Here is a 16,638-nt window from a genome sequence, read left to right on the forward strand (position 1 = left end):
ATTTCCTTGTTCCCCATTATAAATTCTCCCGTTTCTGACTGTAAGGGACCTACGTTTGTCTTCACTAATCTTTTTCTTTTTACATACTTGTAGAAGCTTTTACTATCCGCTTTTATGTTCCTTGCAAGTTTACTCATACTCTATTTTTCCCCTCTTAATCAATCTCTTGGTCCTTTTTTGCTGAGCTCTAAACTGCTCTCAATCCCCAGGCTTGCTACTTTTTCTGGCAACTTTATATGACTCCTCTTTGGATCTAATACTATCCTTAATTTCTTTTGTTAGCCATGGTTGGGCCGCTTTGCCTTTTGTGTTTTTGCGCCAGAAAGGAATGTATAACTGTTGCAATTCATGCATTCGTTCCTTAAATGTTAGCTATTGCCCATCCACTGTCATGCCTTTTAATGAAGCTCCCCAATCTATCAGAGCCAACTCACTCCTCATACCTTCGTAGTTTCCTTTGTTTAGATTTAGGACCCTAGTTTTGGATTGGACTTCTTCACTTTCCATCTTAATGAAGAATTCTATCATGTTATGGTCACTCTTCCCTGAAGGACCCCGCACAACAAGATTATTTATGAACCCCTTCTCATTACACAATACCCAATCTAGGATAGCCTGTTCCCTAGTTGGCTCCTCAACGTACTGGTCCAAAAAACCATCTCGTACACACTCCAGGAATTCATCCTCCACAGTATTATTGCTAATTTGGTTTGGCCAGTCTATATGTAGATTAAAGTCAGCCATGATTACTATCGTAGCCTTGTTACATGCATCTCTAATTTCCTGTTTGATGCCATCCCCTACATTACCACTACTGTTTGGAGGCCTATAGACAACTCCCACCAATGTTTTCTGCTGTTTGGTGCTTCTTCGCTCCACCCAGACTGGTTCTGCACCTTGATTTTCTGAGTCAATATCCTTTCCCACTATATTGCACTAATTTGATCCTTTACTAACAATGCCACCCACCTCCTTTTTGCCTGTCCTTCCTAAATATCGAATATCCTTGGATATTCAGCTCCCAGCCTTGGTCACCCTGCAGCCATGTCTCCGTAATTGCAATTATATCATATCTGTTTACATCTATTTGCGCTGTTAATTTGTCTACCTTATTACGAATGCTTCGTACATTCAGATACAGTTTGTTTGCGCCTCCCGTTAGTGCCTTAAGAGGGCGCAAATGGGGTGCAAAGCAACTAGCGCCCGTGCGCGGCGATGTTTGCGCCGCCCATGAAATTAACTGGACATTTTGCGGCGGCGCTAAACACTACCGCCACGATCTTCTGCGCTGGCAGATCGTGACGTCAGTCGAGTGTGCAACGCCCTGGCAGCACCCCAGACCGGATATTGAGTGGCGGCCCCTGTCTTACCGCCTGCTGCTAGTAACGACAGGTTGAGGGGAGCGTTTTGCTGTCAGGAAGGGACTGGGGGAGCACTATTTAAAGGCAGCCGCTTCCTGCCTTTTTTTGTTGGTGAGGTTTTTGCACCACGCATTCTGAGAGGGAGAGCGAAAGACTTCTGGAGAGATTCAACGCTGTGTGAAGGAGTTTTGGGCACTGAGCAGCATTTTGCAGGTTCATTTTGATTTGCCCTTGTATCGATTTAGAAGAGTCTGTAAGGGCTGCACTCTGAGTTCTTTCCCTGGGTCTTTCCATTGTTCTTTCCAGCAGCTTTGATGTACAGGTCTCTCCAGGCCGAGATTCAAGGCTGCAATGAGCAGGATGTGGATGGAGAGCAAAATCAACCCTCCCCTTTAAGAACTGGCCAGCGCCATTGTGTCTGTGTTCCATTGCTGACTGACATCACATGAGCTTCACCAGCGCTCTGAGGTAACGCCTCGCTCCTTGGCCTTTGCGCCTTCAGACAGGTGTGTAGCGCCTGATTTAGTGCTCCAATCACCTCCGGGGTAATAAAAGCCAAGTTTGCAGTTGGAGGTGATAATTAGTGCCAGGCGCTAATCTTTGCGCCCGGCTGATAATTGCGCCCCAAATGGGGCGATACTGAATTTCTCCCCCAATGCCTTTAGATTTATCTTTTTAAGATTTTTAGACATCTTAACATTTTTTTGTACTATGGCCCTATTTGTCTTATTACCATTTTTTCTTACCCTATTTTGTTTGTACGCTCTGTCCCTTCCTGACACAATCTGGTTATCCTTACCCCAATCACTTTCCTGCACTGCTTCATTGTCTTTTCTCTTTAGCATTGTAGATTTCTCTCCACCGGGTCCCTCCCTTATTTAGTTTAAAGCCCTATCTACCTCCCTAGTTATTCAATTCGCTAGAACTCTGGTCCCAGCATGGTTCAGGTGTAGTCCATCCCAACGGTACAGCTCTCTATGATTCTGCCATCCCCATTTGCAACATTTAATCTCTCCTGTCTCCTACACTAGCACAGGATGTTCCTTCCTCCCCCCCCCTCCCCCCTTCCCTCCCCCTTCCCTCCCCTTCACAACTGAAGTGCACTCATTCTTACAGTCACAACCCCCATAGTAGTCTTCCTTGCTCTGCCTAAATCTCTGTTCATTGGCTTGTGCTTAAGCAGTGACACTTTTCATATTTTGCTCATTTAATTGCATCACAAGCCAATGTTGAATTTCAAAGTATTGAGAAAATGGGGAAGAATTCCTTTTTAGTACACAGAATTGCCATGGCTGATGATTGCACAGATGGGAACATATTTTGAATCTAAAACATTTAGGTATAAATGGAATTTCATTACTCAGTACAAAATGAGAGCACTGAGCTGTAAAGAGCCTGTTCATACTTGCCTCTCTGCAATGTATAAAAGTACACTTATGTTTTGAAAGAGCATAAATAAACTCAGATATGTGACAGTTAATGGCAATTAATATTCATTTACAGGAATGATTTGGTGTAATTTATAATTAACCTGCAGCAATGTCAATAGCTCTTTTTACATGAATATGATGGTGACAACTGCTAAAAATAGTCATTTAGTTTTCATGAACTAACAATAAAACCATAATCTGTGATAGACGTTTATTCCTTTAACTGGAAAATAACCATCAATATTAGGTGATTACATGAAAAACTTAAACTGCATTAGTCATGACAAAATTGACTATATGGAGTTAGCTAATCATAAACACATTTTTATAGAGTACTAGAATTGGTAGTTATGTATTTGATTTTGAACAAGGGCACACTCTTGTTGTAAAGTCATATTCAAGCTGCTAATCATTGATGTTAGAAAATTCCATATAGAATAATAAATCTCATATTCATGAAATTTGGATACACATTGGATCATATAATTGTACATTGTAGTTAAGGGTCAAGTATATTGATTATCACATTTTAGAACAAAATTAGATGCTGGAATGTCTGGCACTGTGGCTGTATTGATGTCATTAAATTCTTGAAAGAGGCAATCTTGTGAGATTTATTTGAGATTTGTGCATTAACATTTGTTGATAATTGACAAATTAATTCAATACCATTTAGGTGATTGTTGCCTTCGTATATATTGGACCAATGTGTCATGTATAAGAATAATGCACAACAATCTAATATTGCTATATAAAATGAACCAAAACATACAATTTAGGTGCAAACTTTGCTCTTTTACAACATTATTCATTTTTGGAACATTATAGCAAAAAAGATGTAGCTTTTAGAAAGAAACTGTAACTAACTGAAATCATTCTGTTGTATGTAAATTAATGTTCACTGTGTAACAGAGTGTCTTAGAAGAGTCCAGATGCCAATCAATTTTAAGCAGCTGCATCGCCAAATTGGGGCTTATGTGCAACGTTTAGATAAAATGGGAAAAAAACATCCTGGTCAAGAAAAAGAGAAATGGAATGAATATTAGATATGTGTAGAAATGCTATTCAAAAGAATACTTTTATAACAATGGAAAAGTTTTTGGTTACAAGTGTTGTGGAAATCAAATAATGTTGCAATCACTACATAACTGGAAATCTTAAAACATATACAGATGTCAGCAGGATATACCTGATGCAGTGATGTAATATTTAAGACTTCATACACCACTTTCTGAGTGGGTATGAGGGGGATCCTTAAAGGAGGTACCATCCACAGGATGATGCTGTTCATCAACCACATTGATGCTTGTTGGTGCCCCAGCATTCCTCCAGAAGGTGGTGTTCAGTTGACTTGATAGAAGTCTGTAAGTTAACACCTCCATGGAATAAAGAAGACTGTAGCTATCTCATGGAAACAGAAAAGACCAAGGCCCCAAAAATATATGGCGCTGTTTTTGATAGTTTTGTGCCCCAGAGACGCAACCCTAACCCTGCTGTACATTGTGGACTCAACTCGTTTAAGTATCCTTTAGTATTTCTATAGCGCAGCTCCTGTGTAACACAGCAGTAATGAGGTGATGCGGGGAGTTGGAAACTACTTGTGCAGCCTTTAAATAACAAGTGGCTGAACCCTTATACAAGCCTGAGTTTACTGTAATAGATGGTTCATCTAAGATTTTGTGGTGTTTTTGAAGAATGCCTTCGACTGGAGGAGCAGACAAGCAGCTAAAGAAGGAGGCAGAGCATTGAAAGGAGGTACAAAAGAAGACCGCAAAAATATTATGACCCAACCTTCAGACACCCCTGGTAAATTGCAGCAAAGGAAAGAAAGACCCTTCCATAAACTTAAGCTCATCCAAGCTCTGCTACCCGTATCCTAACTTGCACCAAGTTCCAATCACCCAGCTCCCGGTTAAGCAACGGCTCAATTTTAAGATTCTCAGCCTTGTTTTCAAATCCTCCATGTCCTCACCCCTCTCTATCTCTGTAACTTCCTCCAGCCCTACAACCCTCCTAGATATCTGCACTCCTCCAATTCTGGTCTGTTGTACATCCCCAATTTTAATCGCTCCACAATAGGTGGCTGTGCCTTCAAATGCCAAGGCCCTAAGCCCTGCAATTCCCTCCCTAAATCTCTCCGCATCTCTACCTCTCTTTCCTCCTTTAAGACATTCCTTAAAACCTATCTCTTTGACCGAGCTTTTGGTCATCTGCCCTAATATCCCTTTATGTGGCTCAGTGTCAAATTTTGTTTGATAACGCTCCAGTGAAGTGCCTTAGGATGTTTTACTACATTAAAGGCACTATATAAATGCATGTTGTTGGGTGCTTAAGGAAGGAAATCTCAGTGTTTTATGTGCCCAATTTCCATCGCTCCACCATTGGCAGCTGTACCTTCAGCTGCCTTGGCCCTAAGCTCTAGTATTTCTTCTCCCTTTAAGTCTCTCCTTAAAACCTACCTCTTTGACCAAGCTTTGGCCCGATCCCTGATCTCTGCACGACCCCCACTGCCCCCCCAGTCATTTTGATTGCCCAGCCTGACCCCTGATCCCTCCCTCCCTCCTCTGTGTGGCCTAGTGCCACAGGCCTACCTGCCCGCAGCCAACCAACCATTCAATCTGGGTAACTGTGAGCAGGAAACCGAGGCCTCACGTGCAAATCAGGCCCTGCCGTTAAAGTCGATGGGGCCTGCGGAAAACCCGGCTTCCCGGGTTTCCTGACTGCCTCGGAGCCCCCCCCCCCCCCCCCCGCCCTTTAAAATCCAGCCCTTTGTATTTTGGGGAATACTTGGTGAACTCTGGGAATGGATAAGAAACTGGCTGATGGGTAGTAAATAACGAGAACTCATTAGAGAAGTTATGTAGGAGAGGAGGGAAGTACTTAGTTAGGTGCCTCAGAGCTTGGTGTTAGGACTACTCATGTTTTTAATTTACATGGATCCAGAAACTCAATGCAAAGTGGTCAAATTTGCAGATGATACCAAACTAGGAGGGGAAGTGTTTGTAAGTGAGCAGAAAAATTACATAAAATTTAATGTGAGCAAGTGTAAATTGTTACTCGTAGAAAGGAAAAATAGACAGGATGCATACTCCACAAATGGTGTTGAAATAGCAGAGGATGAAGCTGAAAGAAACCTAGGAGTCTTAGTAGACTCAACTAAACATGTCCGCTTAATACAGAGCAGCAATCAACAAGGTCAATATAATGTTTAATCTCATAGCCAAAACAATACAATATAAGCCATAGGAGGTAGTGATCAAACTTTATAATATTCTGTTTAGACTGCATCTTGGTTACTGCATCCAGTTCTGGTCACTGAGAAACCAGAGAGCAATTCAGAGAAAAGCCATGGCTGATCCCTAGTGTCAAGTGTCAGAGTTATGAAGAAAGACGAGATAGATTTGGGTTTATCAGCCTAGAAAAGAGACATGTGAGAGGTGATTTTATAAAGTCTTGTACCCCTGATCACCATACTACCACACAAAATTAGGCAGGACAGAAAATCCATCCTAAGAAAACGATGAGAGAAATATTGTTGAAGTGATCTTATCCTCTCTATAACTTGCATGCAGAAAGTAATTTCACTACAGCTTCGAATTTAATTGCATAGAGCATTTATGGTCAACTGTCCTTACTTTCTTTATAATTCTGGTGCACTAGCTCAGTCTTATAAATTGTACATTCATTGCTTCTGTAAAACTGCTTTCTTGCTCTCGAGTTCTGTTGCTGTTTCCAGATCAGGAATGCCTTGCGCTTGCGGCTTATTAGCTTCTGGATCTCCTGGTCGTTCTCGTCGAACCAGTGTTGGTGTTTCCTGATCGAGTGACCGAGCGTCTCTTCACAGGTGCTGATTATAGAGGCCTTGAGTGCAGACCAGGCACTGTGGACACTCTGTGTCTCTGCATCACTGGGAGCCGTCAGGTTGTTTGTGAGGCACAGGCTGAATAGGGCTTTCTTAGCGGGGTCTTTGAGTGCTCCAGCGTTAATTTTCCTGTGGCCTTGTTTCTGTTGCTGCCGCTGTTTTGGGGCTACATTGATGGAGATGACAGAGCGGATTAGGCGGTGGTCTGTCCAGCAATCATCAGCTCCTGTCATGGCTCTACAGAAGCCTGAAGGCCGAGGTCCAACAAAAAACTCCTGACCTAACGAACAGATGGTGGGTGGAGAAAGCGCAGGAGATCCAGCAGCTAGCCGACAACCATGACGTGCGTGGATTCTTCAGCGCAGTCAAGACCGCCTACGGCCCAAGCACCCAAGGCCCTACCCCACTGCGGGCCAAGGACAGAGAGGCAGTCAGTGCCCGCTGGAAGGAGCACTTCTAAGATCTCCTTAACCACGACTCTGTCTTCGACACGAGTGTCCTCAACTCCATCCCACAGCATGCTACCCGCCACCATCTCAGCACAACCCCAGCCCGGCATGAGGTTGAAAAGGCCATTCGACAACTGAAGAACAACAAGGCCTCAGGAGCTGATGGAATCCCTGCCGAGGCACTAAAGCATGGCAGAGAAGCATTACTGGTGCAAATTCATGAACTCCTTTCTCTTAATCTGGAAGGAGGAGAGCATGCCAGGGGATCTGAGACGCCGTAATTGTGACCATCTTCAAGAAAGGTGACAAGCCCGATTGCGGTAATTACAGAGGAGTTTCCCTGCTGTCTGCCACAGGGAAAGTCATCGCAAGAATCCTCCTCAATCGCCTTCTCCCAGTGGCCGAAGAGCTCCTCCCAGAGTCAAAATGCAGATTCCGCCCACTAAGGGACACAATGGACATGGTCTTCACCGCACGTCAATTGCAAGAGAAATGCAGGAACAGCACCAACCACTGTACATGGCCTTCTTTGATCTCACAAAGGCCTTCAACAGTGTCAACGTGAGGGATTATGGAGTGTCCTCCTCAAATTCGGCTGCCCTCAAAAGTTTGTCACCATCCTCCGCCTGCTTCACGATGACATGCAAGCCGTGATCCTGACCAACGGTTCCACCACAGACCCAATTCATGTACGAACTGGGGTCAAGCAAGGCTGTGTCAGCGCACCAACGCTCTTCTCGATCTTCCTTGCTGCAATGCTCCATCTCGCCCTCAGTAAGCTCCCCGCTGGAGTGGAACTAATTTACAGAACAAATGGGAAACTGTTCAACCTCCGTCGCCTCCAGTCCAGATCCAAGGTCGTCCCATCTTCTGTCGTCGAATTACAGTATGCAGACGCGCTTACGTCTGCGCTCACTCGGAGGTCGAACTCCAAGCCATCGTCAACACCTTCACCGAAGCGTATGAGAGCATGGGCCTTACACTAAACATCCGTAAGACAAAGGTCCTCTACCAGCCTGCCCCCACCACACAGTACTGCCACCCGAGTATCAAAATCCACAACAAGGCCTTGGACAACGTGGACCACTTTCCATACCTCGGGAGCCTACTGTCAACAACGGCAGACGTCGACGACGAAGTCCAACACCATCTTCAGTGTGCCAGTGCAGCCTTCAGTCGCCTGAGGAAGAGAGTGTCTGAAGACCAGGACCTCAAACCCGGCACTAAGCTCATGGTCTACAGAGCAGCAGTGATACCCGCCCTGCTGTATGCCTCAGAGACATGGACCATGTACAGCAGGCACCTCAATGCACTGGAGCGGTACCACCAACGCTGCCTCCGCAAGATCCTGCAAATCCATTGGCAGGATAGGCGCACCAACGTCAGTGTTCTTGCTCAGGCCAACATCCCCAGCATCGAAGCTTTGACCACGCTCAATCAGCTCCGATGGACGGGTCACATTGTCCGCATGTCTGATACGAGACTCCCAAAACAAGCGCTCTACTCGGAACTCCAACACGGCAAGAGAGCCCCAGGTGGGCAGAGGAAACGCTTCAAGGACACACTCAAAGCCTCCTTGAAAAAGTGTAACATCCCCACCGACACCTGGGAATCCCTGGCCCAAGACCGCACAAAGTGGAGGAGAAGCATCGGGGAAGGCGCCGAACACCTCGAGTCTCTTCGCCGGGAGCAAGCGGAAGCCAAGCGCAGGCAGCGCAAGGAGCGCACGTCAACCCAAGCACCCCACCCACCCGCTCCTTCAATCACCATCTGCCCCACCCGTGACAGAGACTGTAGGCCCTGCATTGGACTCATCAGTCACCTGAGAACTCATTTTTAATGTGGAAGCAAGTCATCCTCGGCTCCGAGGGACTGCCTAAGAAGAAGACGTTCATTGATATATACGTGCAGTTTCTATGTGTAGTTATGACATCATGATTGTGCTGAGAATATTTTATCAGCTTGCAATACAAAAATCACCACAGTGTTTTTTCTGCACAAGTGTGAAATAATCCAAGCAATTCATTCTGCTATTTCAAAAGGGTTAGGAGAACAAGTGATTTGTGCATTGTAATCCTTTATTTGAATTCTAATAATGAATAGTTTAGGACTGAACATGGATTGCTTGCTTCCTCCAATAATCTTTCCAATGCATCTCAATTCTCTGTATTGTATCGACCATTTTGTAATGCATTCTGTTTTTGAAAACAGTATTTTTGTACAGTTGAAAACAATTCTGTAATGCTTTCTATCAATTTGAGGTATATTTTTCCTATTTTGTGAATATTGCTGGGAAACATTCTGTTGTACTGTTTTTACTGAGTTTGGCAGAGCAGAAAAGAGGCTTTCTGTACCGGGAAGGCCAGGAATTTGGGAGCTGGCATGCTTTCCCCTGAATACAATCTGAAGGCCCCAAACTTTAATAGATAAAGTTAATCAATCCCAGAGACCGGTTTGTTCCATTAGAAAGCAGAAGATGTAGAAAGAATTTAATCAGGCCCGACCACAGTCTCCTCTCTGCCATCAGAGCAACATGGACAGCAGTCATTTCAGGGACAAACCTTTTTGCAATTCCACTGCTTCCAATCGGATCTTATGATATGAATGTGTTGTACTTGTCCTTAGATTACTAAACTGTATATATTGTATAGATTTTTATATTTTTTTTATCAAGCCTTTGACCAGTTCTGGTGAAGGGTCCCACCTGAAAAGTAAACCTATCTTTTCTCTCTTCAGTTGCTGACAGGTCAACTGCATTTTCTGTTTTTATTTAAGACCGTGACCCGAGGAGGATAGTCAGCAGTCATAAGTAAATATTCATGGATTTCAAGGCATTAACAGAATATCATTAATTTGAACTGGTTTGTGTTTTTCTATTGCTGCAGACAGGACTGGAACGTGTTGTCAGTCATCTTCAGTATGTAGCATGGCCTGATCACGGTGTTCCTGATGACTCAACGGATTTCTTTGACTTTGTGACTTGTGTGAGACAGAAAAGAATCGGAAGGGACAATGAGCCAGTTATTGTTCATTGCAGGTACTTATTTTCTTTTCAGCAGGGAAGACAATTATGCATGCTGGGGAACAAAATGCTCATGCTGAGTCTGGTTGCAGCTACAAGGTAGATCTGCAGGAATACTTGACACCCCCTCTATTGTATCAATAATGAAGCCTTATCCTCAGGTAGAGAATGATGACATCTGCTGCAGCAGGTTATGGTTTCCTTACTAAATTATCAACATCCCATTGCTTTTATCAAAAAGCTTTTAATAGTACATTAGTGCTAGCTGGTGTAATTCTGGTTTAAAGTTTCTTAGTTTAGTAGAGATGTAGTTTTAAGTGCTTCTATTAAATGTGAATTTTAGCATCTGGTGTCACGTAGATTTGGTTGGCCATTTCAAGGATAAATTTTGCATGAGACACTCTGGTAAATGTTCCAATTTTTTGCTGTGTAAAATGGGCATTCCTAATTGGAAAATGCATTATGCTGGACCCTTGCCTACTTTGCCCGTATTGAGATTTTGTGGTTGTTTTTTAAATTTGTACTAAATGCACCCACCACTCTGTTAAAGAATGCACATTAGTGCATAATGACATCATACACCATTTTTTTCTTCACTTCTGCCTATTTAACACTTTCGTTTACTCCGCCATATAAGCTAGGCACTTAGGGTTGCCAAGCACTGTGTCCCATTGGAAGATTGTTTAAAAAACACCAGTACTAAGATTACAGCATTGCTAGACTATTACTGAAGCTTTTTTGTTTTTCCCTGTTGTCACCGAGGTATTTGAAAAGACTTTGTGACATTTATTTCTACTCCTTGAGCCAAATTCCATAATGGCTTTCTCCCTATAACAGTGTTTTTGGAGGAAGAAGGGAAGAAAGCAACAGAGGGATGCCAGGGTGTATCTGAGATGCTTTGAATCTCCCCCACCGCACCAGAATATAGTGGCCAAGGTGCACATTTGAAATCGATGGGCAGGAAAAGACCACTTGGTCCAACAAGCCTGCCCCACAGAACTGCGATGCCTGAATCATCATGATTCGGCACCCATTCCCACCAGCACATATGCCCACCATCAGTCATATAATCTCCTGGGAGAAAGCTTGGGACGCAAAATAAATTTTCAGTGTTTAATCAGACATTTGCACACCATCAGTGAGAGCCTTCGCTAACACAAAAATAGCCCAACTATATAAAAAACTGGATGAGAAACCCTGATGCAGAGTTAGGCAAAAGGCCTATTCTAGGGATTTTCCACACATCTGCGCCCACTCCCATGCTGGTCATGTCCAAAAAAAGAAAGACTTGCATTTCTATTGTGTCTTTCGTGACCTCAGGATGTCCCAAAGCGCTTTACAGCCAATGAAGTACTTTTGAAGTATAGTGACTAGTGTAATGTAGGAAACACGACAGCCAATTTGCACACAGCAAGCTCCCACAAACAGCAGTGTGATAATGACCAGATAATCTGGGGGGTTTTTTAGGGATAAATATTGGCTCGGACACCGGGGAGAACTCCCCTGCTCTTCGAATAGTGCCATAGGATCTTTTACGTCCACCTGAGAGGGTAGATGTATGTATGCACAAATGTTGCATATGTAATACAACATTAGCGTCAGTGCAAATTGCAACCACTTTACCCCAATGCTAAGGTTGCATAGTGAATGCAGTCTTATAAGCCTTTGTTTTTACATATGTAGGTCTCTCACTCATTTAGTCATGTTTTATAGATATTGCTTTGTTATGCTTAAGGCTTGACTATATTAAATTTTTTGCCTCTAATCTGCACTTCATTTAAATTCTTTGTTGATTTCTTTGCAGTGCCGGAATTGGTCGAACTGGTGTCCTTATTGCCATGGAAACAGCAATGTGTTTAATTGAAAACAACCAACCTGTGTACCCACTGGATATTGTTAGAACAACGAGAGACCAGCGAGCCATGATGGTACAGACGTCGGTAAGGTTTGAATGATAAGTATGAAAGAATAATGAAGACACTTATTTTAATTAAATTTCAGGACCTGGAAGGAACATTCAAGTGAATTTTCAAGCTAATGCTCTATATTATGAATTTTGGCTAATTTGTTATCTTCCCTCTCCCTCAGATGCATGTATCAGACAGTTTTTTTCCTTCTTCTTTTTATGCTCCACCTACATGCACCCATTCCCTGACTGAGAGGGTGAGCAGGCAACCTACTTCTCTACCCTCATCAATTACTACAACTAGTTGTTTCAGGATGCGCAGGAGCTAAGCAGATTTAGTCTCCTGTTTTGGGGAAATGATAAAGCTGCATCGTAACACTATATGGCAACAGTAAACTGCACTACATTAGTGTATCAATATACTGCGCCACCTTAAATTACCTCCAGTTGTTTTAATATATAAGGTTATGGCACCTTTCTTGCACCACTGCTGTCAGTTAAAATGTTGCATTGCACTGCAACCTAAGACGTCATTAGTTGAACTGGTTGTTGTGAGGAGTACGACTAATATTAACAGCAGTAATTTTGGGAGAAGCTTAGCAGGAGTGACACCAATAATCTGACTTGCAGGTATAAAGCATCTTTCGACCGCATAAAATAAAAATGCTGTCATTCTGATCAATCAAAATCTTAGCTTACTCCTAGTGGTAAATTAAGACAACTGATCAGAAGTTAGTGGTCATTCTTCAAACCTGCGTTCAGGTGTTCAAACTGACTACCTCAGTCAGGTACTTTACAGACGATGCAAGAAGTGCTGGCAATAAATGAAATCCAGAAGAGGACAACATCGGACTTGTTTCTCTAACCCCAAATTATCTACTTTTGTGAGATACTTTTGCAACTATCAAGATGCTTATTTTGTAACAGACGCAATGCTTCCAGCACCTGAAGGAAGGTCATCCACACAGACCATAATCGCAAAAAAAAATGAAGCTCCCTAATTTTGTCAAACATTAAAGGATTATCAAAAAATAATTTATAACCTCAAAAGGTTTGCCAAAAAATGGATTTCAGTGCCTACAGATCAAAAGGACATCACCAAGTTTACGGTCACCAAAGAAAAACTGTAAGACAAGACAGCAAATTTATCCTGGAGTGTGAAACATCCACCCTGGTATCCCAAAAGACTGGTAAGTTTAAATTACAGTTTCTCCTCAAGTGCAATTCCCTAGTTCTTGAAAAAGCAGCAGTGTAAATGTAATGAAAGTAACATGTCAGTAAATAGGTCCCAAACTTACTTGGTCTTAATTCTGGCAGTTACACTGGGATTGCAGCTGTTGGCGCCTTCCAGTTTGCAGGGTCAGTGGGGAGGGCACCTCGCATGCTTGAGTCAGGTGGGTGCATGTGTCACTTCAGGCACATCTCCCACACCCACCTGGCCATGCCTGCCAGAAACTCTGGCATCCACCCGCCCGTGCTCAGGCTTGCCATGTGTTGAAAATGGTCCTATCAGCCCCTTCCCTCCCCCACCGACCTGTAAGTGTTTTTAAAACAAATTCTTTTTTGGGGGGGTCCAAGCCATTTGCCTGGCAGGACCTCACCAGTAGGAACTACGTATGCCCTTGTGGAGGTCACAAAGAACATCCTATGTGACTGTGACCGTGGTAAACTCTCCCTCCTCATCCTTCTCAGCCTATCTACAGCCTTTGACATAGTTGACCACACCATTCTCCTCCAATCCCTCTCTTTCGTCATCCAATTGGGTGGGACTTGGTTCCATTCTTATATATCCAGTTGTAGCCAGAGAATCACCCGCAATGGCATCTCTTACTGCTCCAGCACCATTACCGCTGGAGTCCTCCGAAGATCTATCCTTGACCCCCGCCTATTTCTCATCTTATATGCTGCACCCGTGGCAACATAATCCGAAAACACGACGTCAGGTTCCACATATATGCTGATGACACCCAGCACTACCTCACCACCACCTCTCTCGACCCCTGCACTCTCTAATTTGTCACCCCGCTTGTCCGACATCCAGTCCTGGCACCAGGAGTGGTTCTGCTGCACAGGACGGGAGGAAAAAGAGGGGTAGAGCTTTAGTAATAGGGGATTCTATTGTAAGGGGAATAGATAGGCGTTTCTGCGGCCGCAAACGAGACTCCAGGATAATGTGTTGCCTCCCTGGTGCAAGGGTCAAGGATGTCTCAGAGCGGCTGCAGAACATTTTGGAAGGGGAGGGTGAACAGCCAGTTGTCGTGGTGCATATAGGTACCAGCGATATAGGTAAAAAATGGGATGAGGTCCTAAAAGCTGAATATAGGGAGTTAGGAGGTAAATTAAAAAATAGGACCTCAAAGGCAGTAATCTCAGGATTGCTACCAGTGCCACGTGCTAGTCAGAGTAGCAATAGAAGGATATTTCAGATGAATACGTGGCTAGAGGAATGGTGCAAGGGGGAGGGATTCAAATTCCTGGGACATTGGAACCGGTTCTGGGGGAGGTGGGACCAGTACAAACCGGACGGTTTGCACCTGGGCAGGACCGGGACCGATGTCCTAGGGGGAGTGTTTGCTAGTGCTCTGGGGGAGGGTTTAAACTAAAATGGCAGGGGATTGGGAACCTGAGCAGGGAGACAGAGGAAAGGGAAACAAGAATAGAAGCAAAAGACAGGAAGGCGAATAAAAAGGTGGCAGTCAGAGAAATCAAGGGTTTAAATCAAACATGGCCACAGTAAATAATAATTCTAAAAGGTCTAAGAACGTTAAAAAAACAAGCCTCAAGGCTTGGTGCCTTAATGCGAGGAGCATTCGAAATAAGGTGAATGAATTAGCTGCGCAAATAGAGATAAACTAATATGATATGATTGGGATTACGGAAACATGGCTCCAGGGTGACCAAGGCTGGGAACTCAACATCCAGGGGTATTCAATATTCAGGAAAGATAGGCAAAAAGGAAAAGGAGGTGGGGTAGCATTGCTGGTTAAAGAGGGATTAACACAATTGTAAGGAAGGATATTCGCTCTGATGATGTGGAATCTGTATGGGTAGAACTGAGAAATACCAAGGGGCAGAAAACGTTAGTCGGAGTGGTATATAGACCCCCAAACAGTAATGCAGAGGTTGGGGATGGCATTAAAAGGGAAATTAGAGAAGCGTGCAATAAGGACACAGCAGTTATCATGGGTGACTTTAATCTACATATAGATTGGGCTAACCAAATTAGTAACAATACTGTGGAGGAGGAATTCCTGGAGTGTATACGGGATGGTTTCCTGGACCAATATGTCAAGGAACCAACTAGAGATCAGGCCATCTTAGACTGGGTATTATGTAATGAGAAAGGATTAATTAGCAATCTTGTTGTGCGAGGCCCCTTGGGTCGGAGCGATCATAATATGATAGAATTCCTCATTAAGATGGAGAGTGAAGTAGCTGACTCAGAGACTAGGGTCCTGAATTTAAATAAAGGAAACTACGATGGTATGAGGCGCGAGTTAAGTAGGATTGATTGGGAAATGTCACTCAAAGGGTTGACGGTGGATAGGCAATGGCAAACATTCAAAGATCGCATGGATGAACTACAGAATTTGTTCATCCCAGTTTGGCATAAAAATAAAATAAAAAAGGTGACTCAACCGTGGCTAACAAGGGAAATTAGGGATAGCATAAGATCCAAGGAGAGGATATATAAATTGGCCAGAAAAACCAGTAAACCTGAGGATTGGGAGCAGTTTAAGATTCAACAAAGGAGGACAAAGGGATTATTTAAGAGGGGGGAAATAGATTGAGAGTAAGCTTGCAGGGAACATAAAACTGACTGTAAAAGCTTTTATAGATATGTGAAGAGAAAAAGAATGGTGAAGTCAAGCGTAGGTCCTTTGCAGTCAGAATCGGGGGAATTTATAATGGGGAACAAAGAAATGGCAGACCAATTAAATACATACTTTGGTTCTGTCTTCACAAAGGAGGACACAAATAACCTCCCAGAGATGTCGGGGAACATAGGGTCTAATGAGAGGGAGGAACTGAATGAAATCAGTATTTGTAGGGAAATGATGTTAGGGAAATTGACGGGATTGAAGGCCGATAAATCCCCAGGACCTGATGATCTACATCCTAGGGTACTTAAGGAAGAGGCCCTAGAAATAGTAGGTGCATTGCTGGTCATCTTCCAAAATTCGATAGACTCTGGAACAGTACTCATGGATTGGAGGGTAGCTAATGTTACCCCACTATTCAAAAAAGGTGGTAGAGAGAAAACGGGGAATTATAGACCGGTAAGCCTGACATCGGTAGTGGGGAAAATGCTGGAGTCCATTATAAAAGATGTAATAGCAGAGCACTTGGTAAACAGTGACAGGATCAGACAAAGTCAACATGGATTTACAAAAGGTAAATCATGCTTGACTAATCTACTGGAATTTTTTGAGGATGTAACTGGTAAAATAGATAAGGGAGAACCAGTGGATGTGGTGTATTTGGACTTTCAGAAGGCTTTCGATAAGGTCCCGCATAAGAGATTAGCGTGTAAAGTTAAGGCACATGGGATTGGGGGCAAGGTATTGACTTGGATAGAGAACTGGTTGGCAGACAGAAAGCAAAGAG

The 16,638-nt window shown here is 43.5% G+C and overlaps 1 protein-coding gene across 1 annotated transcript in view; it reads left to right on the forward strand.

Moving 5' to 3' along the window:
• LOC147117291 (tyrosine-protein phosphatase non-receptor type 3-like) overlaps positions 1–16,638 on the forward strand; it is a 341,164-nt gene that overhangs the window by 313,534 nt on the left and 10,992 nt on the right. Inside the window, exons 18-19 of the mRNA XM_085989357.1 lie at positions 9,988–10,139; positions 11,929–12,064. Of these exons, the coding sequence (XP_085845483.1) occupies positions 9,988–10,139; positions 11,929–12,064 (288 nt within the window). The remainder of the gene's footprint in view (positions 1–9,987; positions 10,140–11,928; positions 12,065–16,638) is intronic.

This window comes from Somniosus microcephalus, chromosome 5 (assembly GCF_052327205.1).
Source record: "Somniosus microcephalus isolate GS21.2 chromosome 5, FLI_Smic_1.0, whole genome shotgun sequence".
NCBI lineage: Eukaryota > Metazoa > Chordata > Chondrichthyes > Squaliformes > Somniosidae > Somniosus > Somniosus microcephalus.